This window comes from Nannospalax galili, unplaced genomic scaffold (assembly GCF_000622305.1).
Source record: "Nannospalax galili isolate Female #2095 unplaced genomic scaffold, S.galili_v1.0 scaffold886, whole genome shotgun sequence".
Classification (NCBI taxonomy): Eukaryota; Metazoa; Chordata; class Mammalia; order Rodentia; family Spalacidae; genus Nannospalax; species Nannospalax galili.
The window spans coordinates 1,709,819-1,724,995 of NW_008355971.1; the positions used below are offsets into that span (position 1 = coordinate 1,709,819).

The window sequence follows — 15,177 nt, forward strand, 5'->3', positions numbered from 1 at the left end:
ACACTTCTCAGTGTCTGAGTCTGCCTCTCAGGACACTTTGCAGTGCCTTTTAGTGCTGCCGTCATTTCCTCAGAAGCCAGTCTCTTGAGTGTTCTCTGGGGTTTTTGTTTCCAGATTCCCAGGGTGAACCCAGGCCTGGTACCGAGCATGCCTTCTACTCCTGTGTCCAGTCACCAAAGCATTCCTTCTTTTTCCTTTTGCCCACTGATTCCATTCATCAGCCTTGAGCACCTAAAGTGCTCTGTGCCCCAGCAGTGAAAACTCTTTGGATCCACCTTCAATCCCAACACTCAAGGCATAGGCAGGCAGATCTCTGTGAGTTTCAGGCTAGCCTGGTACATAGCAAGTACCAGACCAACCAAAGCCACACAGTAAGACTGTTTCAACAAAACAAAACAAAAACCCCAAACCATTCTGGTCAGGAGCAGAGTAGTTTAGAGCTTGGGCTGCTGCCTGGTTGGGGGTCAGAAACTGACCCTACCAGCAGCCTGGCCAGGCTTTCTGTACTTGTCTGGCCTGCTGTGCCCTGGTCCAGGCCCCTGTGAGTCTCCTCTAGAAGCTAAATCCTAGTGCCCTTGAGTGTGTCCTGTGGCATGGTACAAGATGTATATGCACACACTCATGCTAACATGGCTAGCCTGTCCCCTCCCCACCTATCCTATGGCACATGTGGATGGGAGACTGAGCCCAGCCTGGAGCTGGCTTCCAAGCCTCTTGTTTTCCTCCTCATCACTCTGTAGACCCTCTTCACTATTTCTGTTCCTGTTTTGTTGCTGTTCCAACTCCTCTTGGACCTTTTCTGTGCTTCCTGAAAGGTACCTGCCTCCCTTCTCCTGTGTGGCAATCTCCCCTCCCACTTCCAGGCCAAGCTTCTAGAGTTTGGAACCAAGGGCCAATTCTATATCTCTACCCTCCCTGCTCTTCCCATCTACCCCTAAGATTGTGACTTGTGTCCATGAGCCACCTCTAGGAGCTGAAGGGGATGAATGTGTTCTGATCACTGGGCCTCCAAGTTACCAGCACCCCACTCCAGCTGCGTTGCCATTCAAAGGGAGGCTCTTTCCAGGACTTAGGCCCAGCATAGCCCCTCTGTGGGCACTAGTGGCCTGGTTCAAAGCAGGGACAGAAGATATGCCACCTTTTTCAGTGTCCCCAGCTTACTAGGTGGTAGGTGCCTTTGCAGTAAACCAAGATGCTAACAGACCCCTCAAGCTATGTTGCTGGAACTGTTTCCTCTCCTTCCCCTCTTTGGGAAGTTCCCTGTGGGGCCTTGGACCACCTGCTTTCTAGGCACTTGCTTGTCAGGAGGGAGGGTCCTTAGCCCCAGGCAGCTCTGATTGTGTGCTTCCCCACTCAGGCTGAGACTGCTGCCAACCGCATCTGCAAGGTGCTGGCTGTGAACCAAGAGAATGAGCACCTGATGGAAGATTACGAGCGCCTGGCCAGCGATGTGAGTGCTCTCCCCTAACCAGAGCTGAAGATAGGCCATGCCCGTGGTGGGGGCAGGCCCAGTAGGGTCTGGCCACCTAGGCTTGCCTTGAATTTCGGATTCTCCTCTTTCTCCCTCCCAAATACTAAGATTACATGGATGCTTCTTGTTACCAAGGGTCAGTGTGCTATGAAAGCAAGTGTGGCTGTGAGACCTTCTAGAAAAGATAATGAGTTTAGATACCAGGGAGTTTGACCCAGTTTGTGTGTGTTTGACTTCAGAAGGCTGAGCATCAGAGAGGCAATTCATCTTGCCAGCCAGTCTCTTGAGTCCTGAACATGGGCTCCTATCAAGATGTTCCCTTTTAACTTACAAAGACCAATCCTATGTTCCTAGAACCACTGGTTCCTAGATGCTGAGCATCAAGGTCTTCTATTTTGTTTTTTTGAGGTACTGGGTATTGATAAGACCTTGTGGGTGCTCAGGAAGCACTATCACCGAGCCACATCCTCACCCCAGGCTTTAGGATTGCATGGACTAAGAAAATTTGGAAATTATTGAATAGCCAACTTTTCCTTTCTTCCAGTTAAGGATTTTAGAAAGGCAGAGCTAGGGCTAGAATGTGGCTTGGGCTAGGATGTAGCTTGGTGCCAATACTCTTGCCTGCTATGCCTAAGGCTCTAGATTCCATTAGCACTGAAAGAACAGCAAAGCTGCCGCGGTGTCCATCATTCCTGACCCCAAGGCCAGGCAAAGATCATGCCCTTGGGATCCACTTCTGAGCATATCTGTGCTAGTAATAACTGACTTCACTCTCTTAGAATTGTTCCAGAACACCCAGTCTGTTGGCTTATTTGTACTCTTCCTTACCCCATCAAAGATCAGAGTAGCTTATACATGTATTTTTTCAGTTTTCTACTTTTTTAGGTCCTGGGCTTTGGGCAGTCACTGGCCACCCAAATGATGCAGGCACATTCCTCCCCTTGTGTCACTATTGGTTACTAAATCCAAGCAGAACAAGAATCTCAGAATAGAGCCCAGTAAGGCCAATAGCCATGTGACAGACTGTGACAGTGTGGAAAGGAATTTTCTAGGCAGGGACAGTAGATTTGAGCCACCCATTTAGATCTGGGCACAGAAAACTGAGGGTAAAGACATGAACAGGAAGTGTAGAGGACAGCACAGTGCTTCCAGGAGCGTCACAAATCCCAGAATTCTGTGCTGTGGGGTTCTAATAGGGATCAAGAATTTGGATTTGGGAGCAGGGAAGGCCCTGAAAATGGGGAACCTGAAAGTCCACATCCTGGGTGCCTGTAAGCTGGGGGTAGGCCCTGTCAGCACTCTGAGCAGCCCCTGCAATGGCCACCATGACTTCCTGTGGGCCCACAGCTTCTGGAGTGGATCCGGCGCACCATCCCATGGCTGGAGGACCGAGTGCCACAGAAGACCATCCAGGAGATGCAGCAGAAGTTGGAGGATTTCCGAGACTACCGGCGTGTGCACAAGCCACCCAAGGTGCAGGAGAAGTGCCAGCTGGAAATCAACTTCAATACTCTGCAGACCAAGCTCCGCCTTAGCAACCGGCCTGCCTTCATGCCCTCTGAGGGCAGGATGGTCTCGGTGAGTGCCACCTGTTCAGTGGTGCCCAGGAGCATCACCTCCCCAACCACTGTTGGGCCTATTTCTTGGCTAACATCAATCATCTTACCCAGAACACTTAGTCTTTGGAGGCAGGGATGGGTGAGGGTATGCTTCACACTTAACGAATTCCCCCACTCTTCTCCCAAGATATTACCCCCAACCATACTATACTGTGCATGGATCGTTTGAATCCGGACCCCTGCTCTGCCAGGGCTGCAGGGTTAGCAAGCACTTGGGGATCTTTATAAGGGGAGGGATGTTGTGTTCTGGGTGTCACCTCTGGCTCCCATAGTTTCAGTGGTGCCATCTATCTGTCCAGCCACCTACCCACCCTCCCACTGAATGTTTACATTCATTCAGTCCAGAAGAATCAGTGCATGTGGAGGCTGAAGACACCGTTCAGCATTAAGAGGGGTTGCTACTCTTGCAGAGAACCTGAGTTTGGTTCCCAGGATCCATATCTGGTGGCTCACAACTGGGTGGCTCCAGAGAATCTTAACACCATCTTCTGGCTTCCACAGGCACCTGCACACATGTGGTGCGCGCGCACACACACACACACACACACACACACATAAAAAAATAATCTTAAAAAAAGATAACAACAAAAACCAGGAAAAATATCTAAAAAAGGAAGAAAAGACTGTGTGTGTGTGTGTGCGTGCGTGCGTGTGTGTCCCCGCCCGCCCATGTCCATGTGTCCATGTGGACATAGAGCAGGCAAGGCAGAGTCAGGTAGAACTCCGGCACTGTGGCTAGCTTGCTACCCTCCCTCTCCTGTCCCATAGGACATCAACAATGGCTGGCAGCACCTGGAGCAGGCCGAGAAGGGCTATGAGGAATGGCTGCTGAATGAGATCCGCAGACTGGAGCGACTGGACCACCTGGCAGAGAAGTTCCGGCAGAAGGCTTCAATCCATGAGGCTTGGACCGATGGTATGGTCCTGCTCCCTTGTTGTGTCGTCAGCTTCAGGTGCATGTGCGCACACAGACCCTGCCTGTGGGGTCTGCCTACCAGGTCCTTTTCCTGACTGTAGAAATGTTACTCTGGGTTCACGCAGCTGTCAGGAGCAGGTCACCCTTTAGGCTAGATCCCCCTTATGCCCAGTTTGCTCTGCCCTGAGATGGCTTACAGGTGAGCCCTTTTCTGTGCATTCCAGGAGCACAGCCAACACCTTTCCCTGCACCTGCACACTCCTACCAAAACAATTCCCAATCCCAGATTCAGCCCGCCTGCTTGCCCTTTCCCACACCCTCTGTGCCTGTGCAGGTCACACCGCAGAGGCCCAGCTGTGTCTCCAGCTTGCTCATTCAATGCCAGAATAGGAATCTGCCTCCTGGTTCCACTGGCTGACCTGAAGATGGTGTTCCCTGACTCCCAGTCACCACTCTGAGCTCACCTCTCGCCTGTCACAGAGCCTTCTTGCCAGTGGCCTGGCCCTCTGTGGGAGCTTTGCTCAAAGGACAGCCTTGCCTTCTTCTCGGCAGCCTTGTAGCTGCCTGGCCCTTAGTCCGACCCACTCCATGGTTGAGATTCCAGATTCCCAGGGGCTGAAAGCCCCCTTGAACACTACCAGTGGAAAGCTAAAGATCCACCCTCAGGCGGGTCACCCAGTGGAGCCTTTGGTTCAATCTCTGGTTCTGGAGTGGCAGGGAAGGGAGCCCTCCTGAAGACCCTCCCTTCTGCCTGTGGGCTCCCACTTCTCTGTGTCGTGTGTCGTGTCCATCCCCATGCCGTCACCCTCCTGATTTGCATTTCCTTGCTGACTCAGTGTGGTTTCCATCACTCCCACCCAGTGGCTGTCTGTTGTGAGTCTCCAGCAAGCTTTTAGGGCCTCATCCAGCCCCAGCTGTGTGGTCTCACAGCCCCGGCTGTACATAGCCCAATGCTGAGATCCCCCCTGTGGGCACTGTGGGCAGCTGCATAGCCCACACAGATTGTGCCCACCCCACTCCTGTCCCTGGCTGAGGCCCAGCTCCTGCTCTCACATTAGCTCAGTCCTGCTGTTGTCTAGGGCAACCCACTAATCCCTTCTCTGACACGGAAAAAAATGCAGCGGGGACAGTGCATGGTGAGGCAAGGCAGTTAGACCAGGCTGGGTATAGGCACCTTTCTCTACCTTAGAAATGGTGTCCCCTGGAGGAATGTATGCTGGCTGTGACACCATCTTGGAGGAAATGGAGGCCGCCGTTGAGTTAATTTGTTAATTCATTCACCCATTCCTTCAACACAGGACTCTAGACACACATGGCGACTCATGCCTTTAATCTCAGTACTTGGGAAACTGAGGCAGGAGAATTGCTATAAATTCAAGGTCAGCCTGAGCTACATAGTGAGTTCCAGAATATCCTGGATTACAGTGTGAAATCCTGTCTCAGCAAAACCAAACAATAAAGCTGGGCATGGTGGTGCATGCCTTTAGTCCCAGCACTTGGGAGGCAGACAGAAGCAGGCAGATCTCTGAGTTCAAGGCCAGCCTGGTCTACATAGCAAGTGCTAGACCCTCTCACAGTAGTTTCCCAAGTAGGTGAGACTGTGTCCAAGGAGTACTCACACAAGCATATATTTGCATTTTTCTTATGAGGGGATCCCTGAGTATATAAGGGGTGTCATAGCACCAGTGCCCCACACTTAGACTATCTCCTGATGTCATTTTTCATTGGGGGTGTCTTGCCAGCTCATCCTCTAGGGCTGCCCTGTGGCTTTCCTGTCTGAGAGTTCTTCAGTGCCCAGCCTAGGCTCCAAGAGACCCTGTGCAACTGGTTCTCTGAGACTGGTCATGGTGGCCCCTCAGGGCTCCTTCCCGAGGAATGCTAGTGGGCAGGTGGGGGCAGGGTTTTAGAAGTCAGGCCTGGCAGCATCTGGTTTACACCTCCACACAACCCTGCCCCTCCTCCTTCTAGCCCCAGGCCTGCCTACTCTGAGTCCCCAGCCTCAGCCTGTTCTAAGTCACAGATTGTGACTGTCTTTGCAGCCCCTCTACACTGCTAGGACACAGTTTCTGTAGCCCTGGCCCTGGAGGAGGGGCTCAGGGCTGGTCTGAGTGTACACCATCCCATGAGGCTAGGGGCCCACGTGGATGCTTTTCCCAGGGTCTTGACTGCCTGTGGCTGCCCTATAGAACACACTTAACAGCTCCCTGCTAAAACTCTGCTGAGGCCTGAGTATAGCCTGCTATTTCTGGTTCCCACCCTTGGGAGAAAGCATTTTGGAGAAAAGAATTGCAAGCTTGCCTTGTGGTTAAGCCTCCTGCCTGGGGCAGGGGTGACAGGCCCACTTCTGCCTGTTGGTGCCAGGCCCTGGGCTGGGAGTGGCTGAGATGGGGTAGCACTAGCTCCGGCCGTTCTTAACCATTACCTCACTGAAATTCAGAATGGCTCAAGGCCATGGAGGTGTTGTTGCTGACCCCATTTTTCAGATGAAGTACTGGGCAAGCAGTGCCAACTCTTTGTCAGGTACTTTAAGGAAGAGCTGAGGAGGGTACCAGAGCTGCTACTCCAGGGAAGGGCCCAGGGACCCTCTCGAGGAAGAAGCAGGGGTCCTGACTAACTTCCCAGGCTGGCATTTCCCCTCCATTCTCTGCAGTCCCTTAACTTACTTGCAGGGCTGCTTGAGCTTTTGTTCTGGGGTGTATAATTAGCCCGGCTCCAGGACTAATAACAGTGTTCCTTCCTTCAAAGGGTCTGGGTGGCCCCACCCATTGTGTAGAGAAAGCCATGAGACAGTGGGTGCGGTGCTAAGACAGGGATAGGACCATTACCCCGGAGAGCGGGCCCCAAAGAGCTGGCACAGCCACAGCCCCAAGGCTCCTGGAAGAACCCAGACTCCGCTGTTGTTCCTTTCCTGATATTGCTAGGCCTGGCTGCAAGCCCAGGGTCTTCTCCCAGTCACCACCCTCCTCATATACATCTTGTAACTTTCTTGACATGGTGCCAGCCATCCTAGCCTTTGGTCTCCTACCAGTAAGAGATGCCATTTAGAGTACAGGAGATGAGTTTGGACATCTGTCTCAGGTCCGTAGAGTATCTCCTAGGCCTGTATAGGACATAGATGGGCATAGAGATCCTCGGGGGTTAAGGAAGAAGGTTCTAGAGGTTTCTAGGCTTTGTGGATGGATGAAAGATATTTTCTCCCTGAGATACTTCCATGACTGCTGTGCCATTGTCCACATGCCTCTCTGCCCCCCACCCCCAGGGAAGGAGGCCATGCTGAAGCACCGGGACTATGAGACAGCCACTCTGTCAGACATCAAAGCTCTGATTCGCAAACACGAGGCCTTCGAAAGCGACCTGGCTGCGCACCAAGACCGTGTGGAGCAGATTGCTGCGATTGCCCAGGAGCTCAAGTATGTGCACACCTGGGACCCAAGGCTGAATTCTGTCCCCAACTCTCCACCCCTTTTTCCAGACAAGGAGGGCCTCACAGGATGACACCTTCTGCCCATCTTAACAGCAGGGAAGAGCATAAAGGACTTAGGTTATTCAGTGGAGGGGAGGCCTCTCGCTGCTTGTCCTCAATCTCAGACTTTTAGGGGGTCCTGGGGTCCCTTGCTCCTGCCTGCCACTGCCTGTAGGCCTCCAGCCCCTGATAGGGAGGGCTACTTAGAGCCTCTGGGCCAACCATTCCTCCCTGAGAAAAGCATGCACAGTAAGCCCATTGTTCTGCCCTACCCTTCCCTCCTGCTCAGAATACACTTATTGTAAGGGCTTCCAAGCCTCTGGGTTGTCCCTCCCTTCCCCACCACCCCAGTCAGATAAACTTGTGCACACAGTTAGTACACTGCACCTCAGGAGCTAGTGAATGGGGTCCTTATTCCACCAGCACAGTGGCCAGCAGCAAGGAGGGCTCTGGGAGTGGGAGGCCTGACCCATTACTTCATGGAAAAATCCTCAGGCCTTGGAGGAGCTCCCAAAATAGCCGTCTGCTCAAAAATAGGATCCTTGACTGGAGCTCTTTCTGCAGCCATTCCCACCCAGCAGTCATCCCCAAAGTTCTGCAGTTCTTCAAGGTCTCCCAGCCCCAGTGCCAGGGGAGCCCCATAGGAGCAGGGCTGGCTCACTCCCCTCTCACTACTGGGGGCTGTAAAGTTCCCATTTGCTCACTAGAGGCAGAGTAGTATGGAGCCGTCAATACTGGGAACCACAAGCCCTTGTTCCCACCACTGGGTCAGCCCCAGAGACCTGCTTGTCCAAACCAAAGAGAGCAAGGCCACAGGCACTTTCACATAAGTTATAGGGGTGGGGCCCCCAGCTGACTGGGGTGCCCCTGAAGCGGACTTGGAGTGAGTGCTAGGTTAGCCTGCTCTTCAGACACTGAGTCCCAGCCACATGAAAGCCATTCCCCTGAGCCAGAGTCAGGTGGCCCCAGAAAGAGTGTTCTAGACATGGCCCTGGAGGAAAAAAAAGGGAGGTTGACTAGGTGTCTAAAATCCCAGCATTGGGGAGGTGGAGACAGTGTACCTGGGGCTTCTGACCAGCCAGTCATGCTGAATCAGTGAGCTCCAGGTTCAGTGAGAGACATTGTCTCAAAAAATAAGGTGGAGAGAGCCAGTGAGATTGCTCAGTGGTAAAAGCACTTGCCACAAAAGCCTGACAGCGTGTTTGATCTTTGGAACCCACACGAAGCTGGATGTGGTGTAATCATCCCAGCACTCCTATCACACAAAAGGTCTCAGGCCAGCTGGCCCAGAATTCACACACAGCAACAGAAACTTCGACAAGATGTGAAAAGCAAGAACCCAATCCTGAAAGTTGTCCTCTGACCTCCACACCAATATCCATATCCTTATATGGGCATGCATGCTCTCACACAATGATAATAATAAATGTTTTTGCCAGCTTGGTGGCACACACCTTTAATCCTAGCACTCTTTTGGAGGCAGAGACAGGTGGATCTCTGTGAGTTCAAGGCTAGCGTGGTCTACATAGTGAGTTCCAGGCCATCTGGGGCTACAAGGAGACCCTGTCTCAAAAAGACAAAAAAACAAATAAATAATAAATGTTTTAAAAGATAAGGTGAGGGACTGAAGAGATGGCTCAGCAGTTAAGAGTACTTGGTACTCTCATGGAAGACCCAGGTTCCCAGCACCTACATGATATCACAGTTGTAGCTCCAGTCTAAGAGAAGCCAGTGCCCACTTCAGGCCTTGTACACCAGGCACACATGTGGTACACTTAACATACATGTAGGCAAACACTCATATACATAAGATTTTTTTAAAAAAATTTTTTTTCTTAAGATGGAGCTGGGTATTGGGGCACACACCTTTAATCCCAGCAGTGAGGAAGCAAAGACAGGTGAATCTCTTTGAGTTCCAGGCCAGCCTGATCTACATAGTAAGTTTTAAGCCAGCCATACATAGTGAGACCCTATCTCCTCCCAAAAAAGATGGAGAATGACTGCAGACGACACCATTGTTGACCTCCAGCCTCTGGACAACTGCATACATATCTGTACACACACACAAGCAGCCAGGATACCAAGCCTGGTTGAAGGGTCCATAGCTCACAGCAAAAGGAAACTCAGCTCCTCATCCCTGCCCACTCCAGGCAGAGCAGAGGCTGCCTCTCAGCACTGTCATCTGGCATCAGGGCCTGTGTGGGGCCTAGACATTGCCCGCCTGCTGGTTCTCACTGCTGTCTGCTTGGTCCACAGCGAGCTGGACTACTATGACTCCCACAGTGTCAACACAAGGTGCCAGAAGATCTGTGACCAGTGGGACACCTTGGGCTCTCTGACCCACAGTCGCAGAGAAGCCTTGGAGGTAAAGAGTGGCATGGTCACCAGGGAGCCTGGGCCTCTGTGTCCTCGGGGTGCTGGGGCTATGTAGGGTGGCTGGATCTGTGGGCTGCTTCTGGAAATGTACCTTCAGAGTTCCTTGGATGCCTCCCTGCTCACCAGCTGACCTGCCTTCTCTACTCTCTGTCTCTCCACACTATAGAAAACAGAGAAGCAGTTGGAGACCATCGACCAGCTGCACCTGGAGTATGCCAAGCGGGCCGCACCCTTCAACAACTGGATGGAGAGTGCCATGGAGGACCTACAGGACATGTTCATTGTTCATACCATTGAGGAGATCGAGGTCCGCCCCACCCCACCTAGGGGACCCCAAGAGAGCCAGGTTGCACCCCTCACTCCCTTTCCTCCTCTAGGGCCTGATCTCAGCCCATGACCAGTTCAAGTCTACCCTGCCAGACGCCGACAGGGAACGTGAGGCCATCCTGGCCATCCACAAGGAGGCCCAGAGGATCGCTGAGAGCAATCACATCAAGCTGTCAGGCAGCAACCCCTACACCACCGTTACCCCCCAAATCATCAACTCCAAGTGGGAAAAGGTAGGCCAGGCCCCCCTGGGCTGCAAGAGCTAGACTATGCAGGTAGGAGAGCAGCCACCTGACCTCTGCTGCTGCATGTCCCCACAGGTGCAGCAGCTGGTACCAAAGCGAGACCATGCGCTCCTGGAGGAGCAGAGCAAGCAGCAGTCCAACGAGCATCTCCGCCGCCAGTTTGCCAGCCAGGCCAATGTAGTGGGGCCCTGGATCCAGACCAAGATGGAGGTGAGGCTTCCCCATAGCCTCCCTGCAGACACTGAACCCAGGATGCCTATCTGCTGAGAGAGCTCCAGATGGATTCTCCTGGGCAGGAGGTCTCATGGTCCCCCCCATCTCTGGACTGTAGACTTTGAGGCACAGCAGAGGTGGTCCTAGCATATCTTCTTGGTGGAAGCCCTGCTGACCTAAGGACTGTGCAGATGAAAATGAAAATGGCAGTGTCAGGCAGGTGGAAAGCTGGCTGAGGGGCAACCTGATGCTGCTTTGAGCCTTGACTGATCTGAACCTGGAGGTAGAGACTTCATTCCCACAACAAATGCTTTTCCCAGGGCTCTTTGTGAGGGCTACAACATAGCTGTGAGCAACAGGGCCCCTAGGGACCCTCCCGACAGGACAGGAGGGTTTTTGTAGGACAGCTGATGGCAATTCTATCCTTACCAAATGTTCTCTGTGCCGTGTGGCAGTGAGAGGCCTCATTTTGTCTCAGCTAACATTGAGGACTGCAGGGGCCTCAAGTCAAAGTAAGAGTTGGCTCTGGCTCCACAGCCTGCAGCAGTGGGAACCATGGGCACACAGGCCCAAGATACCTTGTTCTTCTTTGCTTTTGTTTTTTTGTTTTTAAAGAGTTGGCTGGAAGTTTAAGCCTAGGGTGAAAGTGTAAACCCTCAAAGGATAAATACAGTTGCCCAAGATACTTGGCTTGGCCTCCCTGAGCCTCCCTTTCCACATCTATAGTCAGCTTGTCACAGTGCAGGACCTCATAGAGATGTCAAGGGTGCAGGGGGCTTAGCTGGAGTTAACTGTGAAAAGACTCCCTATTACCACAAAAAAGTGAGGTGAGAGCAGCAGGCCTTCCATATCAGGGTTTGAGGGACAGTAGCTCCAGGCTAGTGTTACTTCTGGCGTTCTTCCTCCCTGCAGGAGATCGGGCGCATCTCAATTGAGATGAACGGGACCCTGGAGGACCAGCTGAGCCACCTCAAGCAGTATGAGCGTAGCATTGTAGACTATAAGCCCAACTTGGACCTGTTGGAGCAGCAGCACCAGCTCATCCAGGAGGCCCTGATCTTCGACAACAAGCACACCAACTACACCATGGAGGTACTCTCCCCATTGTCCAGGCGATTTTAGACGCTTGCTTCAGTGCCTTTTTTTAGAACCACATAAAAATGACTGAAATGCTGGGTGTGATCAGAATCCCAGCACTTGGAAACAGAGGCAGAAGGAATTTTAGGCCAGCCTGGGCTATATATGGAGACCCTATCTAAGACACCAAAAAGTTGGGTTTTGTTTTCTAAGTAAAACAAAAGACATTTTAAAATGTGATTTTCCCAAGTTTCATTCTCACATTAATCCTGACATCGCCCATCTTGCCACAGGCTTCCCCTGCCACCTGAAAGAGCCATTACCTGTGGCCTCAGCAATTCCAGCCTTGCTTGAACTGCAAGCCCTGGCCACGTGCTAGGGCACCCACCAGAGTGAGGGGCTTAATGTGCCAGGGTCTGGGGAACTTGAAATGGCATTTCACTGTGCCAACCCACAGTACCACAGACCACCATCAGAGGGCCAGTTGTTGAGGAGTGACTGCACCTCTGAAAAACTGGCATGTGGCTCCAGCATCTCGGGCCCTTTTTCCTCTGCCACATGAACCAGGTGAACCAGGTGATGAAGGCAGCCAGAGGGTGCCATGATCCCGTGAACCCTGTCAGTAGATAGGGTGTATAGAAGAGTGTGAGAATGTCATGTGGGGGGGCCCCTTCTCCCCCAGACCTGACCTGGTGAGGACAGCCACCCAGCCCCCAGTCATGGCCTCTCCCTTCCCCAGCACATCCGTGTGGGCTGGGAACAGCTGCTCACCACCATTGCCCGCACCATCAACGAGGTGGAGAACCAGATCCTCACGAGAGATGCCAAGGGCATCAGCCAGGAGCAGATGCAAGAGTTCCGGGCGTCCTTTAACCACTTCGACAAGGTAAGCTTCTCCTGCCCCTCATGCTGGCGTAGCGTGGCCTCTTCGATCCCCATTGTCATCAGACACTTCCGATTGTCACGTCCTATCCTACCCCTCCATCTTTGCATCCATCTGTTGTTCTATCAGCCACTGTCCACAGGGAGGGCAAGATCCCAGCCATTGACAGGGCATAGGGTATATACATACAAGGCCATCTGGGGCAGAGGTCCCAAGACTCTGGTCCCCATATGCACCATGTTTTTAAAATTCAGAACCCTTTTGGAGGTTCTGAGTGTTGAATTTGACTTTGTCTCCAGACAACCTGCTAATCCAGTAGAGCTTAGCTTCTGTGGGTACCAGCGTGCAACCCCTCATGCCCCATCTCCTGCACGTGTTGTGAAGGCAGAGAGAGGTCCCCTTCCATCTGTGAGCCCTTCACTCGGTCCTCAGTGCAGCTCACTGAAGCCCTGGGGGGGTCCCTGACAGCCTTACCTGTCCCTGGCCACCACCTTGTCTACGTCGCCTCTAACTGTGTATTTCCCTTCCCCATGTGTCCTCCTCCCCCGCCCACTGCATGTGGCCTGGCCCCCTCCCGCCTCTGTGGTCTGGTCTCTGCATTACCCCTGCACGCCTGCCTTCGATGGCCCCCGGCAGGACCATGGCGGGGCACTGGGGCCTGAGGAGTTCAAGGCCTGCCTCATCAGCCTGGGCTACGACGTGGAGAACGACCGGCAGGTACGCACACCCCGGAGCCCTGGCAGACCGTGGTATTAACCACTCTTCTCTTTCTCTCTCCTCCCTTCCCTCTCACCACTCCACCCCTGCCACTGTGTGCTGTTTCCCTGGCTCTCTTGTCTCCTTCCTCGTGTTTCTCTGGACACCTTCCCCTTACCTGGTCTCTCGGGGCCTCCTTTGTCTCCCTGCTCCCTCCACTGTCCTGTCCGCTGTGCAAATGGCCCGCCTTCTTGCCTACTCTGGGCCTGGCCTCTGCTATGCTACGTCCTGGGAGCAGAAGCAGACAGGCAGCATGGACTCCGACGACTTCAGGGCCCTGCTTATCTCCACAGGATACAGCCTGGTATGCAGCCTCTGCCTTCCTAGCCTCTGCTCCTCCTCCTCCTGCCTCTGCTCCTCCCCCAGCCCCTTACAGCCTTCTGAGCTTCCTGAGCTTCCACATCCTCCTGGGGACACTCCCCCACCTGCCAGTGCAGCCTGGCCTTGCCTGACTTCTGCTGCACCTGCAGACTGGGTTCCTCCCTAAGCCCCTCTTTTTACAAGTATTCAAAGGGCAATCCTCCCACTTTCTCCTTCTCTTTCTGTTTCTCCTCTTTTTCCCCATCCTCCAGAGCTAACCTAAGCCAGGGTTGGGACAGTGGACCCAACTCCCTGCTTCCCGAGACCATGGGTGGAGGATAGGCTGGGTGCTGCCTGGCTACGCTGTGGTGGGCAGACTGATGACCTGACCTTTCTCTTTTCCTGAAACTGAATCTGCAGCCAGCCCTGCTGCCCCTGCCCTACTAAGTGCTGTGTCCCCATGCCACCCCACCTCACAGGGCGATGCTGAGTTCAACCGTATCATGAGTGTGGTCGACCCCAACCACAGCGGCCTTGTGACCTTCCAAGCTTTCATCGACTTCATGTCAAGGGAGACCACAGACACAGACACAGCAGACCAGGTCATTGCCTCTTTCAAGGTCCTGGCAGGGGACAAGGTAAGCCAGAGCACGAAGAAGCACCAGAGCTGTTCTGAAGCTCAACCGGCACTGGGGACCCAGATCAAGTGGGTTGGATGGGGTGGCTCAAAGTCCTGCACTATACCCCCAGAATTTCATCACTGCCGAGGAGCTGCGGAGAGAGTTGCCCCCTGACCAGGCTGAGTACTGCATCGCCCGCATGGCACCCTACCAGGGTCCTGACGCTGTGCCCGGAGCCCTTGACTACAAGTCCTTCTCCACGGCACTCTATGGAGAAAGTGACCTGTGAGGTTCCAGACCCCTTAACCATACTCCTTGGCCTCCCGGAGGGGCTGAGGAGCCCTGCCCCGACCCTGACTCTGTATCTATGCAAAGCACTCTGGTCCTTCTTGGGGGGCGGGCAGGGAGGGACTGGAGAGGGGCCCCTCTCCCCATCTGGTAGGGAAGGGAGGCTTGGGGATCAGCACTGGTTTGCTACATATATATGACGTTTTGTGGGTTTTTAATCTATATGAGGGGACAGTGGACCCCCAGGCTACTTCTGTGCCCTGGGGACATCCCTCCAAACCCAGGTCCCCTCTTTTGCCCTGAGGTCCCTTTAGGACCTCCCACATCCAGGCCAAAGCCCCATGTGCCTTGTCCAGGAACCGCCCCGCAGAGTCCAGCAGAGGGCGCCCCAGATCCCCTGGACCAGACCCCACCAGCTCCCTCTTCCCACCCTCCTTGCCCCTTTTGTGAGTGCCAGGAGCAGAGGACCCTACCATCACCCCTGTCTCTGTCTCGGAGGAATGAGTGGGGCAGCCCAGCCCCCAGCCCACCTGCCCTTGTTTTTGCCTGGACTCTGGGTCTCAGATTTTCTTAGGACCAAAACCAACAAAAACAGAAACAAGAAACAATAGAAACAAAAATCT

At 53.4% G+C, this 15,177-nt stretch overlaps 1 protein-coding gene across 5 annotated transcripts in view; it reads left to right on the plus strand.

The window, feature by feature from the left end:
- Positions 1–15,177, plus strand: part of Actn4 (actinin alpha 4) — a 69,523-nt gene extending 54,346 nt beyond the window's left edge. For 2 of the 5 annotated variants that reach the window (XM_008853923.2, XM_008853922.2), the window contains exons 9-21: positions 1,358–1,450; positions 2,819–3,049; positions 3,859–4,006; positions 7,266–7,416; positions 9,726–9,834; positions 10,012–10,152; positions 10,223–10,405; positions 10,493–10,627; positions 11,543–11,722; positions 12,447–12,593; positions 13,585–13,650; positions 14,126–14,284; positions 14,397–14,555. In XM_008853923.2, coding sequence (XP_008852145.1) covers positions 1,358–1,450; positions 2,819–3,049; positions 3,859–4,006; positions 7,266–7,416; positions 9,726–9,834; positions 10,012–10,152; positions 10,223–10,405; positions 10,493–10,627; positions 11,543–11,722; positions 12,447–12,593; positions 13,585–13,650; positions 14,126–14,284; positions 14,397–14,555 — 1,902 coding nt within the window. Of the gene's footprint in view, positions 1–1,357; positions 1,451–2,818; positions 3,050–3,858; positions 4,007–7,265; positions 7,417–9,725; positions 9,835–10,011; positions 10,153–10,222; positions 10,406–10,492; positions 10,628–11,542; positions 11,723–12,446; positions 12,594–13,226; positions 13,308–13,584; positions 13,651–14,125; positions 14,285–14,396 lie in introns of all 5 variants that reach the window. The other 3 variants (XM_008853924.3, XM_008853920.2, XM_008853921.3) reach the window with 3 other exon arrangements.